Below are 12,483 nucleotides of genomic sequence, written 5' to 3' on the forward strand. Positions count from 1 at the left end.
TACATCCATTTTTTTAAACCTTAGCTTTAGTATATATCTCTCCACAGTAGACACGTTTTAAAATTTTGAGGATGAGTTTTAGAATAAAAGCTCAGAGAAGACAATATCTGCTAGTCGTAAATTTGGGATGTTATTTATGTCAAATTTAGATTCAAAATTTCAGTCTGATAAACCAATATATGTATTTTTTTCGATTATAAATACATATCGACGTATTTTTTAACACAAATTATACAAATCTAAATAATTTAATAATAATCATGTCTTAAAATGAAGTTGCCGCACGTGCGAGTTTGTAATGATTAGGAAAATAAATTATTTAATATTATCTTGTATCACTTAAGGTATTATATTTATAAATATTGGGATTTTATAATTCCTAATATTAGGTATTAAGTACGATATTTAAAAAATAACAAATAAAAATAAAAATAAAATGTAGAAGGACAAAAATGTAACATTTAAAAATTTAATTAATTGAAAATTAAATAAATATAAGGAATAAAACTATAGGTTTGAGAGAAATATTGTATTAATATTAATGCAATACCAAAGTTTAGAGTTAGTGGGGGACTCCATTATATTATGAAGTAGGGCCATTATATTAATGAAATATGGGTTTTATTTAATATAATATAAAGTGATATTTTAAAAATTTTATTTGAGGATAATCTTCCCACGTGGAAAAATTTATAGATAACTATGAAACACGGTCATATCATAGGTATGCATGAAAATATTGAGTCATCTTGGAGTCCAAATTTCGATCTCAATCTCGAGCATACGATGTCAGACTTGCTCTCTTTTGCAACTCGTTGAGCAAATGTGTGATGAAGACACGAGCAACATACCCTAACAAACATGATCGTGACATAAGGTGCTATAAATAGGATGTGATTCAAAGAAGAATGAAGACGAAAATTGGTGGACATAAGACGTCGGAATAAAATGTGTATATATATAATATATATATATATATATATATATATATATATATATATATATATATATATATATATATATATATATGGTTTTGAAATTGAATAGCGATCATAATGAAGAAGAGTAATGATGATTACGAGTTTAATGCACATATAACCTTATATTATATTATGGGCAATAAAATATAGCATGCTCTTGACTTTATAGTATAATAAATAAATGACATTGAGGGACCTATCTACATATATAAATCGTGTGACCTTTTTTTTCATTCAAAGGACATTTGTATTATTTTTTAAAAAATTTCTAAAGAAGTTGGATATGGATTAATTTAAATGTATATCGACTAATCTTATTAAGATAATCGTTTAATTTTACAATTTAGAGTTATCTGTTTGGAGTGATTAGACTGAGCTACTTTACACGTATATCAACTAATCTTATTCATGCAATTGTTGGACGTTATAAGATATGGTTATCAAGAAATTCATAAGATTTGAATCTCGTTCCTCTAGGTATACGTCTCGGTGTCACTGGACCCCATGGTAGTAAAAGAATTGCAAATATGTTAGTTTCAAAGGTTAAAATCTTATGCTTTCCGACTTCGTTCTATTTTAGTTGGTCAGGTTGATCCAATAAAAAAAAAAAAAAAAAAAGTCAACTCATGAACCAACCTGAATTCTCGATTTTTCAAAATTCAACCTAACCCACTTCAACTTTTATGGTCTCGATTGGGTAATCTAGGTTGATCGTGTTCTTGATTTATATGAACACCTATTAACGCCCCCTACTCATAGTCATTTTTTAAAAACAAAATAGTAATAACTTTCATCGAACATATACAAAAACTTTAATTTTTTAAAAAAAAATTATTTTGAATTATATTAAAAAATTTAGATATTTAAAATATAGAGACTAAAATAGTACGAGTCCCATCGACATTAAAGAAATAATCACAATACAATCTAAAATTGAATTAATAATATAACATATAAAATTAAAAGAGAATAATGTCAAACTGAAGAAAATTCAAAGACATTTTCTTTAATCATGGATATAATAATTAATTAATTAATTAATTAATTATTTAAAAAAAAGTTGTCGTCAAATATTAGAATATTAGTCAAATATTAAAATTAGGGTTCCCATGCGAGAATGGAATCTTGATATTGCATTCAATTTTAAAATTTAGTGGTGCACCTAACTTTATTGTAATTAAGAAATTAATTTCCCTTAAACTTTTATTTATTATATATAATAATAATAATGATTTTCTAATAAAATTACCATTTTTTTTAATAAATCAATTTCATATTTTATTTTATGTTATTAAAAAATGGTTTCCCCCTTGAAATATATGAATGAGTGATGGCCCAATGTATAAAGCATCCATGATCCGTAGTCATTGGCCCATTTGCAAGTTATGGGCTTTAGAAGTTATGGGCTTTAGAAGTTCTGGGCCTTGGCCCAAATAGTTAAAAACATCGAAACCCTAATTTGAGGCGGCATCGTCTCCTTGTGTGAAATGACTAAACTACCCTTATGTTCATGTGCTTAGTCGGTAGAAAAACTTAAAGTTATATTCATGTAACGACACACTAAATTTGAACTTGGAGCGTTTCTATGGTTGAGAGCTACGAGCCTCGTCCCTTTACAATTTTTGATCTAGGATTGCATGTTTGAACGTTCGAGTTTGATCAATTTATATGTGGAGCGGTTGAATATTGAGTGAGTAACAAAAATATTCTCCTATCGTTAGTACCACGTTTCAAAAATATTCGTTAAAATTCTGAAGTGAAGATAATTTATGAGAGGCGGGAGGGTTTTCGTCCATATATTAACAGTAAAAAAAATTAATTTTTTTATAAAGTAAAGAAGGTTAGGGTTATTTTTAAAATTTTATGAGTATTTTTTAAATATGATATTTTTTAAAAATTTTAAAAAATTGAAGGGTATTAATAATTTTTTAAAAATAAAATTTAAAATATTATTAAAAATTTAAATTACTAACTATAGTTTTTATATTTTTTTAAAAGTTGAAAAGGATTATTAAATTCAAAGATTAATAATATTTTTAAGATAAAATATAAAATTTATAGATATTTTTGTTAATTAAGTATAAAATTAGTTTAAAAACAAAAACAGCAACAAAAATTAAGACACAATACCTCGTGGGAACCGGCTACGCGCTTTTCACAGCGCGTGAGAAGCGTTGGTTAAACTTCTTCAGGGTTGGGCGGGGCTGGTAACAGAAGCAAAAGGCCTTCCTCGTTGCCCTTCTAATGGCGATCCGACCCAATCCGAACAAACCCATCTTCTGTCTCTTCTAATTCTCCTTCCCTTCTCGATCCTTCATTATCTGCAGTTACTGTGTGGATTAAAGAATCTTGAAAATTGTTAAACGTCAATGATTTTGATTGGGGCCTGCGATATCTGATATGAATCTCTCACTTTCATCTTCCTCTTCTTCTTCACTTCCTTCCGCTTCTGCATCTTCTTCTTCTTCCTCCCCCTCTTCGTCTTCCACTACTTCATGGTTCTCCGGCATAGTTCGCGGCCGTCCCGATAGGTCTTCGAGCGTGAAAATGTCTGGCAGCTCTGCCTCTGGCTTTGTTGCTGGGGATCCCCCTGGTCCTGTTGTGAGGAAGAATCATTTTCGTGGGTTGCTCTTCAAGTACGGTCCCAAGCCAATTCAGGTCCGTGGATCTTTAATTGAGAATTTTCTGTTCTTTGTTCCTGTTTAATTTGACATAGGATTGGTTTGTCATAGGGATCTTAATCTTGAATATTCCTGTTGGTGTTTGCTGCTTTAGTAGAATAAACCCATTTGAGAGGAAGTTCAAAGGATTATTCAGAAACTTCCTGTGATTAAGCTTCGTTATTCCTCATGTAATGCAATTGTTTGGAGGAATTAGGGAACATCTTCTTGGACTTTTAAGTAAAACCTTATTAGTGACTGTTTCTACGTTCCATTTGCTTCAGAATCTCCCACCGAGTTTAAGGAATGTTAACTACAACAAATCACAAGCTTCTAAGAGTTATAGTTAGATGTGCTTTGCAGATGTATGGGGTCCTTTGCTATGATTTCATTGCTTAGTATCATGTGAGATCCCACCTTGGTTGGAGAGGAGAATGAAGCACTCCTTATAATAAGGGTGTGGAAACTCTCTGTAGAGACACGTTTTAAAACCTTGAGGGAAGTTTGGAAGGGAAATCCTGCAGAAGACAATATCTGCTAGTGGTGGACTTGGGCTGTTACAAATGGTATCAGAGCCAGGCTTCGAATGGTGTGCTAGTGAGGATGCTAGGCCTCCAAGGAGGGTGGATTGTGAGATCCCACATTGGTTGGAGTGAGGAATGAAACATTCTTTATAATAAGGGTGTGGAAACCTCTCTCTAGCAGACGCGTTTTGAGGGGAAGCCCGAAAGAGAAAGCTCAAAGAAGATAGTATTTGCTAGTGGTGGGCTTGGGTTGTTACAGATGGTTTCAGAGCCAGGTTACGAATGGTGTGCCAACGAGGACACTGGCCTTCAAGGGGGGTGGATTGTGAGATCCCTTAGCATTCCTTATAATAAGGGTGTGAAAACCTCTCTTCAACGTGGGAATCCTGGAAGGGAAAGCCCAAAGAGGACAATATCTGCTAGCGGTGGGTTTCGGCTGTTACATATCATGACCAAAATAAACTCTATATTCATGTAATGACATGTTTTTCTCACGTGATGCCTGGTTAATCGTGTCCTCTATTATACAGGTTGCATTTAAGACGGGGGATTACAAGCAGCAAGTCATATTCATTGGTGGATTGACTGATGGCTTTATGGCAACAGAGTATGTTTTCATCGAGGGGTTTTTCCCTGATTGGACCTTTCATTTGCTTGTTTTGTGGGTCTAAATTAAAATGACAGGGACTGTTCCCCATTTCCTTTCAGTTCTTATCATCAAAATACATACCAAAGATCTTGATGTGGGTTGACTGAGAGAAATCGATTTTCATTGTTGTAGTTCGAAACTCTGCAGTTCCTGACATTTTCTTCTTGATTTGTAGATACTTGGAACCTCTTGCAATTGCTTTGGATAAAGAAAAATGGTCACTTGTTCAGATTCTTCTATCATCATCATACAGTGGATATGGTACCTCCAGCTTGCAACAAGTAAGTTGGGTTGGTAACATCACCATGGTTTCTTGAACGAAGAAGTATACCATCTTTTAGTTGGCAAACAGTAATATCCTGTTTTAACAAAAGGATTTTGATTTGATTTAGGATGCCAAGGAGCTTGATCAGCTAGTAAGCTATCTGATCAATAAAGAAGACTCCGAGGGTGTCGTGTTACTTGGACATAGTACTGGCTGTCAGGTAATTACTGAATGTTCTTGAACTATGAAGCCTTGATCAACCGTTGGAAATTTCATCTATGTTCTTTGGACATTGTTGCAGGACATAGTCTATTATATGCGTACAAATGCAGCTTGCTCTCGAGCAGTTCGTGGTGCCATTTTGCAGGTAATAACTTATCCTTGAGTGTTTCATTACTGGAAGATTCACATCTCAGTACTGGTGGTGAGTTATGAATCTCGCATTACATCTTTGTTGTAGCGTTACGTAATTGTCTAGTAGAATTAGCTAAGGTTTGTGCAACTTGTAAGCTATCTTGGATGCCATGGTTCTCCAAAATGAAGAAAAAAAGTTATTTTCCTCTTGGCGTTTGAACACTTGTAGTCAATTTCTTTTAGAGCACATGATTTTATGTGTAGTTTTTAACTTTCAATCATGATTCTTGTTTGTTTGGTCAGGCTCCGGTTAGTGATCGAGAGTATAGAGCAACTCTTCCTGAAACAGCAGCCATGATCGACTTGGCTTCGACTATGATAAACGAAGGCAGAGGATTAGATCTTATGCCAAGGGAGGCAGACCCGTCTCCGATAACCGCCACTCGGTGAGTATAAGAGCACATCGTCTTTATTTTGACATGAGATGAGCATGAAAGTTGAACATGTTACTATCTTTGCGAACAGAAATTCACAATTAGAAAACCAGTGGGAAATCATGTAACTATCTTTTGATTTTGCTGTGTCTGTAGTATCCTTCTTTCTTTCTTTAAACGTGTGTGAGATCCCACATCGGTTGGAGAAGAGAACGAAATATTCCTTATAAGGGTGTGGAAACCTCTCCCTAGCAGGCGCGTTTTAAAACCATGCGGGGAAGCCCGAAAGGGAAAGCCCAAAGAGGACAATATTTGCTAGCAGTGGGCTCGGGCTATTACAAATGGTATTAGAGCCAGCCACTAAGCGGTGTGCCAGTGAGGACGTTGAGCCTCTAAGGGGGGTGGATTATGAGGTCCTACATCAGTTGGAGAGGGGAACGAAGCATTCCTTATAAGGGTGTGGAAACTTCTCCCTAGCAGATGCATTTTAAAACCTTGCGGGGAAGCCCAAAAGGTAAAGTCCAAAGAGGACAATATCTACTAATGGTGGGCTTGGGCTGTTACAGTGTCGGTGATTTATGGTACATTTAATTAATTTGTCTCAAGATTGCAGTTTTTAATGCTACGATTAGCTATTTGCAGGTATTATTCGCTTTGCTCATACATGGGGGATGATGACATGTTCAGCTCCGACCTTAGCGATGACCAGTTGAGAATGAGACTCGGGCACATGGCTAACACACCGTGTCAGGTCTGCATGCACACTACTCTCTTTCTGGTTTATCTGAGTGGAGCAATGCTTCTTAAACCTTACTTAAAGACTTGAATACAAATAAGTTTAATTTTTGGATCGATGAAAGCTATTGCTTCTCTTTCGGACTGAAGAATATAAAAGTGAAGCCATGTGAGATCCCACATCGGTAGTAGAGGAGAACGAAACATTACTTATAAGAGTGTGAAAATCTCTCCCTAACTAACGTGTTTTAAAACCGTGAGGCTGACGCCAATACGTAACGGGCCAAACCAGACAATATCTACTAGCGGTGGACTTGGACTGTTGCAAATGGTCAGAGCCAGACATCAAGCGGTGTGCCAGCGAGGATGCTAATCCCTATGGAGGTGGATTGTGAGATCCCACATCAGTTGGAGAGGAGAATGAAACATTTCTTATTAAGAGTGTGGAAACCTGTCCCCTAACAGACGCGTTTTAAAACTGTGAGGTTGACAGCGATACGTAACAGACCAAAGCTGACAATATCTGCTAGCAATAGGCTTGGACTGTTACAAATAGTATCAGAGCCAGACACTAAGCGGTGTGCCAGCGAGGACGCTGGACCCCTGGGGGGAGATTGGAGGTCCCACATCAGTTGGAGAAGAAAACGAAACATTCCTTATAAGGGTGTGGAAACCTCTCACTAACAAACGCTTTTTAAAACTGTGGCGATACGTAACAGGCCAAAGTGGACAAGATTTATTAGCGGTGGGCTTAGACGGTTACAAGCTATCATCTATTCTGTTATGTCTAATGGTGACATTCATATTGATTGCAGGTTATCTTTTCCATGGGCGACGAATACGTGCTGGAATACGTGGATAAGGAGGCATTGGTTGATAGGTAAACTCAATAACTCTTGTTACTCAATTGCTATCCCATAGTCCACCTGCCTCAAACAATTTACATTCTTGATGGGGCTGGTGTTACTCACCTCTGTTTCACAATACATTCAATGATTTAGAGCGTAGTAGCCACAACAGAGCGGGAGAGAGCGAGCGAGCGATCGATCATGGTGCTTGACACCTAACGATATTGTTTTTGTTATGAGGTAATGCAGATTGTGCAAAGCAATGGGAGGTGCAGAGAAAGTTGAGATTCAACATGGGAATCATTCTCTGTCAAACAGAGTTAATGAAGCAGTTGATGCCATAATTGACTTTGTGAAAAGGGAGGGTCCTAAGGGGTGGGATGATCCATGGCATTAGTACTGTTCATTCTTCTGCTGCGTGCTCCCTTCTTCTCTTCATTCATTTCATTTGATCATATCAGATTCTGAGGAAGGGTTGTTTAAATGGGTATCAGATCTCTTGTCTAGACTGTGTTATCTGTGGTAGCTTTCATTGTTATTTGCAGACAGAGAGACAGGGAAAGGGTATGATTGGTTTGTTCATTAGATTTCCTTCATTTGGAATTCTTCTCGTGTTCTCCATAACTTTGTGGTAATTATTTACAGAAAGCTTCATATGGGTTAGCATTCATTTTGATTAATCCTCAATATCGATGACGATGAACCATATTTTCATCCTTGCTTCGGTTAAAATCTTAATACATAGTCAATGTAACAGTTCAAGTCCATCACTAGTAGATATTATCTTTTTTGGGCTTTTCTTCCAGACTTCCTTTCAAGGTTTCCACATCTTTATAAGAAATGTTTTGTTCCCTCTTCAGCCAATGTGGGACCTCACAATTCACCCTCCTTGGGGGCTAGCATCATCGCTGGCACACTACTCAATGTCTTGCTCTGATACCATTTTGTAATAGTCTAAGTCCACTGCTAGCAGATACTGTACTCTTTGGGCTTTACTTCTGAACTTTCCCTCAAGGATTTCAAACGTGTCTGGCGGGGGAGATTTTTGTGGGCTTTACTTCTGAACTTTCCCTCAAGGATTTAAAACGTGTCTGGCGGGGGAGATTTTTGTGGGCTTTACTTCTGAACTTTCCCTCAAGGATTTAAAACGTGTCTGTCGGGGGAGATTTTTGTACCCTTATAAGGAATACTTTTATTTCCCTCTTTGGGTTTTACTTCTGGACTTTCCCTCAAAGATTTAAAACGTGTCTGTTAGGCGAGATTTTTGTACCCTGGACTTTCCCTCAAGGATTTAAAACGTGTCTGTCAGTGGAGATTTTTGTACCCTTACAAGGAATACTTTCATTTCCCTCTCCAACCAATATGAGATCTCGCATTAGTTTAATTTCTCATTAATAATTTTATGTTACGTTTTAAGAATGCTTTGTATATTTTGAAAAAAAAAAAATTAAAATTAGTTTTTATAATTTTTAAAATTAAAAATTTATAAGATTTTGTATTTGAAAATTTAGGAAAATTTTAATAAAATTATTGTTAATTACTTTATGTAATTTTACTTGCTAAAATTGACCGATTTACCTTTTTACTAAATTATCCGCAGCGGGTCGGGTTACATATAAAATGGTTCCTCATGGAGTCCGGAACCCGACAAGAAACATGTCGCGTGGGACGCACGTGCCACAGCTAGAATCCAGGAATCCTCATAATGCAAAACAATGAAATGACGGAAAAGCCCCTACTGAGCTCAACTTCAATCCTGGCTGACAGGAAAGAACGTTGACATTGTCGGTGCTCCGCGTTGCTTGACAAAACGGTAATTTTACAAGAAGGGTAAAACCGTCCATTCGTAAAGTTGTCTTCCGCTCAAGCTCCGCCCTCGCCTTTCCCTTTGGAACATCGACAATGGTCTCCAGCTCCATAATTATCGCTGTTTTTATCCGACAGAAGAGGAATACAAATAAAAAAAAAATAAAAAAAAACATTTTTATTTCAATCGATCACTAATTCCCCCTAATTTCTACCCCAAATTTGTTGTTTGTAGAGAGAGAAACAGCAAAACAGAAGACCAACGAAGAAGAAGAAGAAATTGAAGAAGCATCTCCGTTTCTTCAAATCTTCGTTGCTCAAACACAACAATCTTCAAAACCCAGACAGATTTCTGGCTTTTCCGACCAACCCAGTAAGTAAAATCTGTTCTTTTTTCACTTTTTTCCTGCTTTTTCTCTTCGGTTTTGTTGGGTTTTGTTTAATCGAGAAAGGGGAATCTTTAGCGTTCGGAAAAGATCAGAACTTTATCGCCTGCATTTCTCTCCGGCGAAGGAAACAAAGGGTTTTTGGGTTTCTTTTTTGTTCTTCTGGGTTGTGGATTCGTTGAATCTGCGGCAGTTTCAGATGCCGGAGAAGGGCCTGCTTCGAGCGACGTCGCAGCCATGGGTTTTCGTGTCGTCTCCGTTGGTACATTCCCGTTTTTGGGTACTCACAGGGTTGGTTCTTCTCAGTATGTTGGCCGTTTGGAGTATCGACGGCTTCAACGTTAATACCTTCATCAAATTTTGGAGCTCCCCTCAAGATTTCGTCTCTGTTTCTTCCAATTTCACCAATACCCATTTTAATTTATCCACTAAGGATTCCAATTTCACCCAATTCGTCTCTTACAAACCCGAAAATTACCCGGAATCTGCGTTGTTTGAACCGGTTTCGCCGCATAATTCCACCGGCGAACCTCGCCGGATTGAGAATGAACCGGCGGTTCCCTACGCGTCTTTTTCTGATTGGTTTTCAGCTGAACTCGAGGCTAATTATACCTCCAATCTTCTGGCTTTATGGAAGACTCCCGGCGGCGAACCCTGCAGAGACTCCCGGACGGCGGACATTGCTATTTCCGGCATGGAAGGTCCGGGAGTGGTGGAGCTTTCGACAGGGGATGTTCATGAGTTTCGGTTTCAAGCTGTTGATGAATCTGGAAACCCTCGTTGTCTAGGTGGAGACTATTTTGAAACTGATCTTTCCGGCGAGTGGTGGAAGTCTCGGCCGTTTGTTAGAGATTTGGGGAATGGGACTTACTTGTTTTGGGTTCAGGTGCACCCTGATTTCGCCGGTGATTATGAACTGACTGTGATTCTTCTGTTCCGAAGTTTCGAGGGGCTGAGGTTTTCCCCGACCCGATTCGCGTACGATCGAGAGCTTCGGAGAATCAAGGTTCGATTTGTTAGGACTTCGGTGGGGTTGCCGGAGATTAAGAGTTGTGGAAGGTGGGATTTTGGTAGAGAGATTTGGACGGGACGGTGGACTCGACACGGTCGAAATGAGGGTTGCGAGATCAGTGAGGACGGTCGGTACCGGTGTTTTCCACCGGAGTATCCTTGCCGGAGGCCTTGGTGCAATGGGTCATTGGGGTTGTTGGAGAGCAATGGTTGGGTTTATTCAGCACATTGTTCATTTCAGATGTTTACTAGTGATTCTGCTTGGGATTGCTTGAAGGGTAGATGGATCTTCTTTTGGGGTGATTCGAATCATGTCGATACGATAAGGAACCTTCTGAATTTCGTGTTGGATTTGCCTGAAATCCCTGCAGTTCCGAGGCGATTCGATAGGAATTTTTCGAACCCGAAAAACCCGTCTCAAACGGTTCGCATTACCAGCATCTTCAATGGCCATTGGAATGATACACAAAACTATGAAGGTTTGAATTCATTGAGAAATGAGGGATTCAGAAATCTCCTGTACAAGTACTTCTCCGAACAAACCGTTCCCGACACGATCATCATGAACTCGGGCCTCCACGACGGTGTTCACTGGTTGAATATCCGAGCTTTCTCGGTCGGGGCAGCCTATGCTGCATCATTTTGGAAACAACTTCTGGATTCCATCATGCAGAGGGGATTAACAGTCCCAAAAGTGTTCTACCGAACCACGGTCGCAACCGGTGGCTACGCTCGAACACTCGCATTCAATCCCAACAAAATGGAAATATTCAACTGGGTCGTGCTGGAGAAGTTAAAGGAATCCGGGATCATCCACGGCGTCATCGACAACTTCGACATGACCTTCCCCTGGCATTTCGACAACCGATGCAACGATGGAGTACATTACGGTCGAGCTCCGGCCAAGCTCACATGGAGGGACGGCCAAATCGGCCACCAATATTTCTTAGACCTCATGTTAGCTCATATTCTTCTCAATGCACTCTGTTCTTGATTCAACAACACCACAACATTCTTTGCTACCTTAAAATCCCCATTCATCCAGGATTTACCCACTTCAATCCTCAACCAGCTGCAGTAATTTCTTGATATTGCGCAGTAACTTTTGCTGGAGTTAATTTGTAACTCATTTAATTTGTTTATATTTTGGAATTTTGGGATGTGCTACCCATGTTCTACAATGTTCATTATTTATATAATCTCGACCCCTAGCTGGGTATCAAACTCGTTGACCATTTAATACAAAATTCGAGTGCGACTACTATATTAGAACATGATAGATAGTGGAATCAAAATTGACCCAATTGAACGACCGTTATGTTTGTGATTTGAAATCAAATAAAATCGAGCGTTTTCATACGTTCGGTTGCATTTGTTTCACTGGCTACGAATTCGGTCGTGTTCATCGATATATCGATATTGGGACATTCATTTTGAGCTTACTTTATGCACTTCTTTTGCACGTTAAGGTAGTCTTTGACTTATATCTTTTCGAATTACAAGTTAGCAATTCTAACCCTAAATATTAAAATATAATATTTGAAAGCATTAAATTTCCTGCCAAATAATTTAGGTTAATAATTTGAAGTGAAATAATTGGTTAATTGAATGTCTCACACAATAATTAGAATCGATTACCATACTTAAAACATTGGAGTTTGGTGGAAATACATCTCAGCCATTGATTTTGTTCCTTTTTTTTTTTCAACTTTTAATGGGAATTTTAATTTATAGATTTTAAAAAATAATATATATTCTTATATATTTTTTCTTTATTTAAAAATTAAATATTTTGAAGTAGAAATTCATCAGAACATTGAACGAAAAAATG

At 37.7% G+C, this 12,483-nt stretch overlaps 2 protein-coding genes across 2 annotated transcripts; both read left to right on the forward strand.

The window, feature by feature from the left end:
* The first annotated feature begins 3,180 nt into the window (after positions 1-3,180).
* LOC111801064 (alpha/beta-Hydrolases superfamily protein) lies at positions 3,181-8,119 on the forward strand. The gene is made up of 9 exons (XM_023685030.2): positions 3,181-3,638; positions 4,695-4,771; positions 4,989-5,094; positions 5,206-5,298; positions 5,380-5,445; positions 5,736-5,878; positions 6,509-6,617; positions 7,417-7,481; positions 7,699-8,119. The coding sequence occupies exons 1-9, from the start codon at positions 3,381-3,383 to the stop codon at positions 7,844-7,846; spliced, it is 1,065 nt and encodes a 354-aa protein (XP_023540798.2). The 5' UTR covers positions 3,181-3,380; the 3' UTR covers positions 7,847-8,119.
* Positions 8,120-9,364: 1,245 nt separating this feature from the next.
* On the forward strand, positions 9,365-11,876 carry LOC111800709 (uncharacterized). Its single transcript, XM_023684521.2, has 2 exons — positions 9,365-9,628; positions 9,720-11,876. The coding sequence occupies exon 2, from the start codon at positions 9,841-9,843 to the stop codon at positions 11,644-11,646; it is 1,806 nt and encodes a 601-aa protein (XP_023540289.2). The 5' UTR covers positions 9,365-9,628; positions 9,720-9,840; the 3' UTR covers positions 11,647-11,876.
* The last annotated feature ends 607 nt before the right edge of the window (positions 11,877-12,483 follow it).

Source organism: Cucurbita pepo, chromosome 8, assembly GCF_057944985.1.
Source record: "Cucurbita pepo subsp. pepo isolate OVF chromosome 8, ASM5794498v1, whole genome shotgun sequence".
Classification (NCBI taxonomy): Eukaryota; Viridiplantae; Streptophyta; class Magnoliopsida; order Cucurbitales; family Cucurbitaceae; genus Cucurbita; species Cucurbita pepo.

What these genes read in the sequence shown, in the direction of transcription:
- LOC111801064 (XM_023685030.2), top strand. Translation starts at nt 3,381, where the DNA reads ATGAATCTCTCACTTTCATCTTCCTCTTCTTCTTCACTTCCTTCCGCT. An exon ending in TGGCTAACACACCGTGTCAG is followed by an intron (nt 6,618 to 7,416) that starts GTCTGCATGCAC and finishes TATTGATTGCAG; the next exon opens with GTTATCTTTTCCATGGGCGA. An exon ending in AAGGAGGCATTGGTTGATAG is followed by an intron (nt 7,482 to 7,698) that starts GTAAACTCAATA and finishes GAGGTAATGCAG; the next exon opens with ATTGTGCAAAGCAATGGGAG.
- LOC111800709 (XM_023684521.2), top strand. Translation starts at nt 9,841, where the DNA reads ATGCCGGAGAAGGGCCTGCTTCGAGCGACGTCGCAGCCATGGGTTTTC.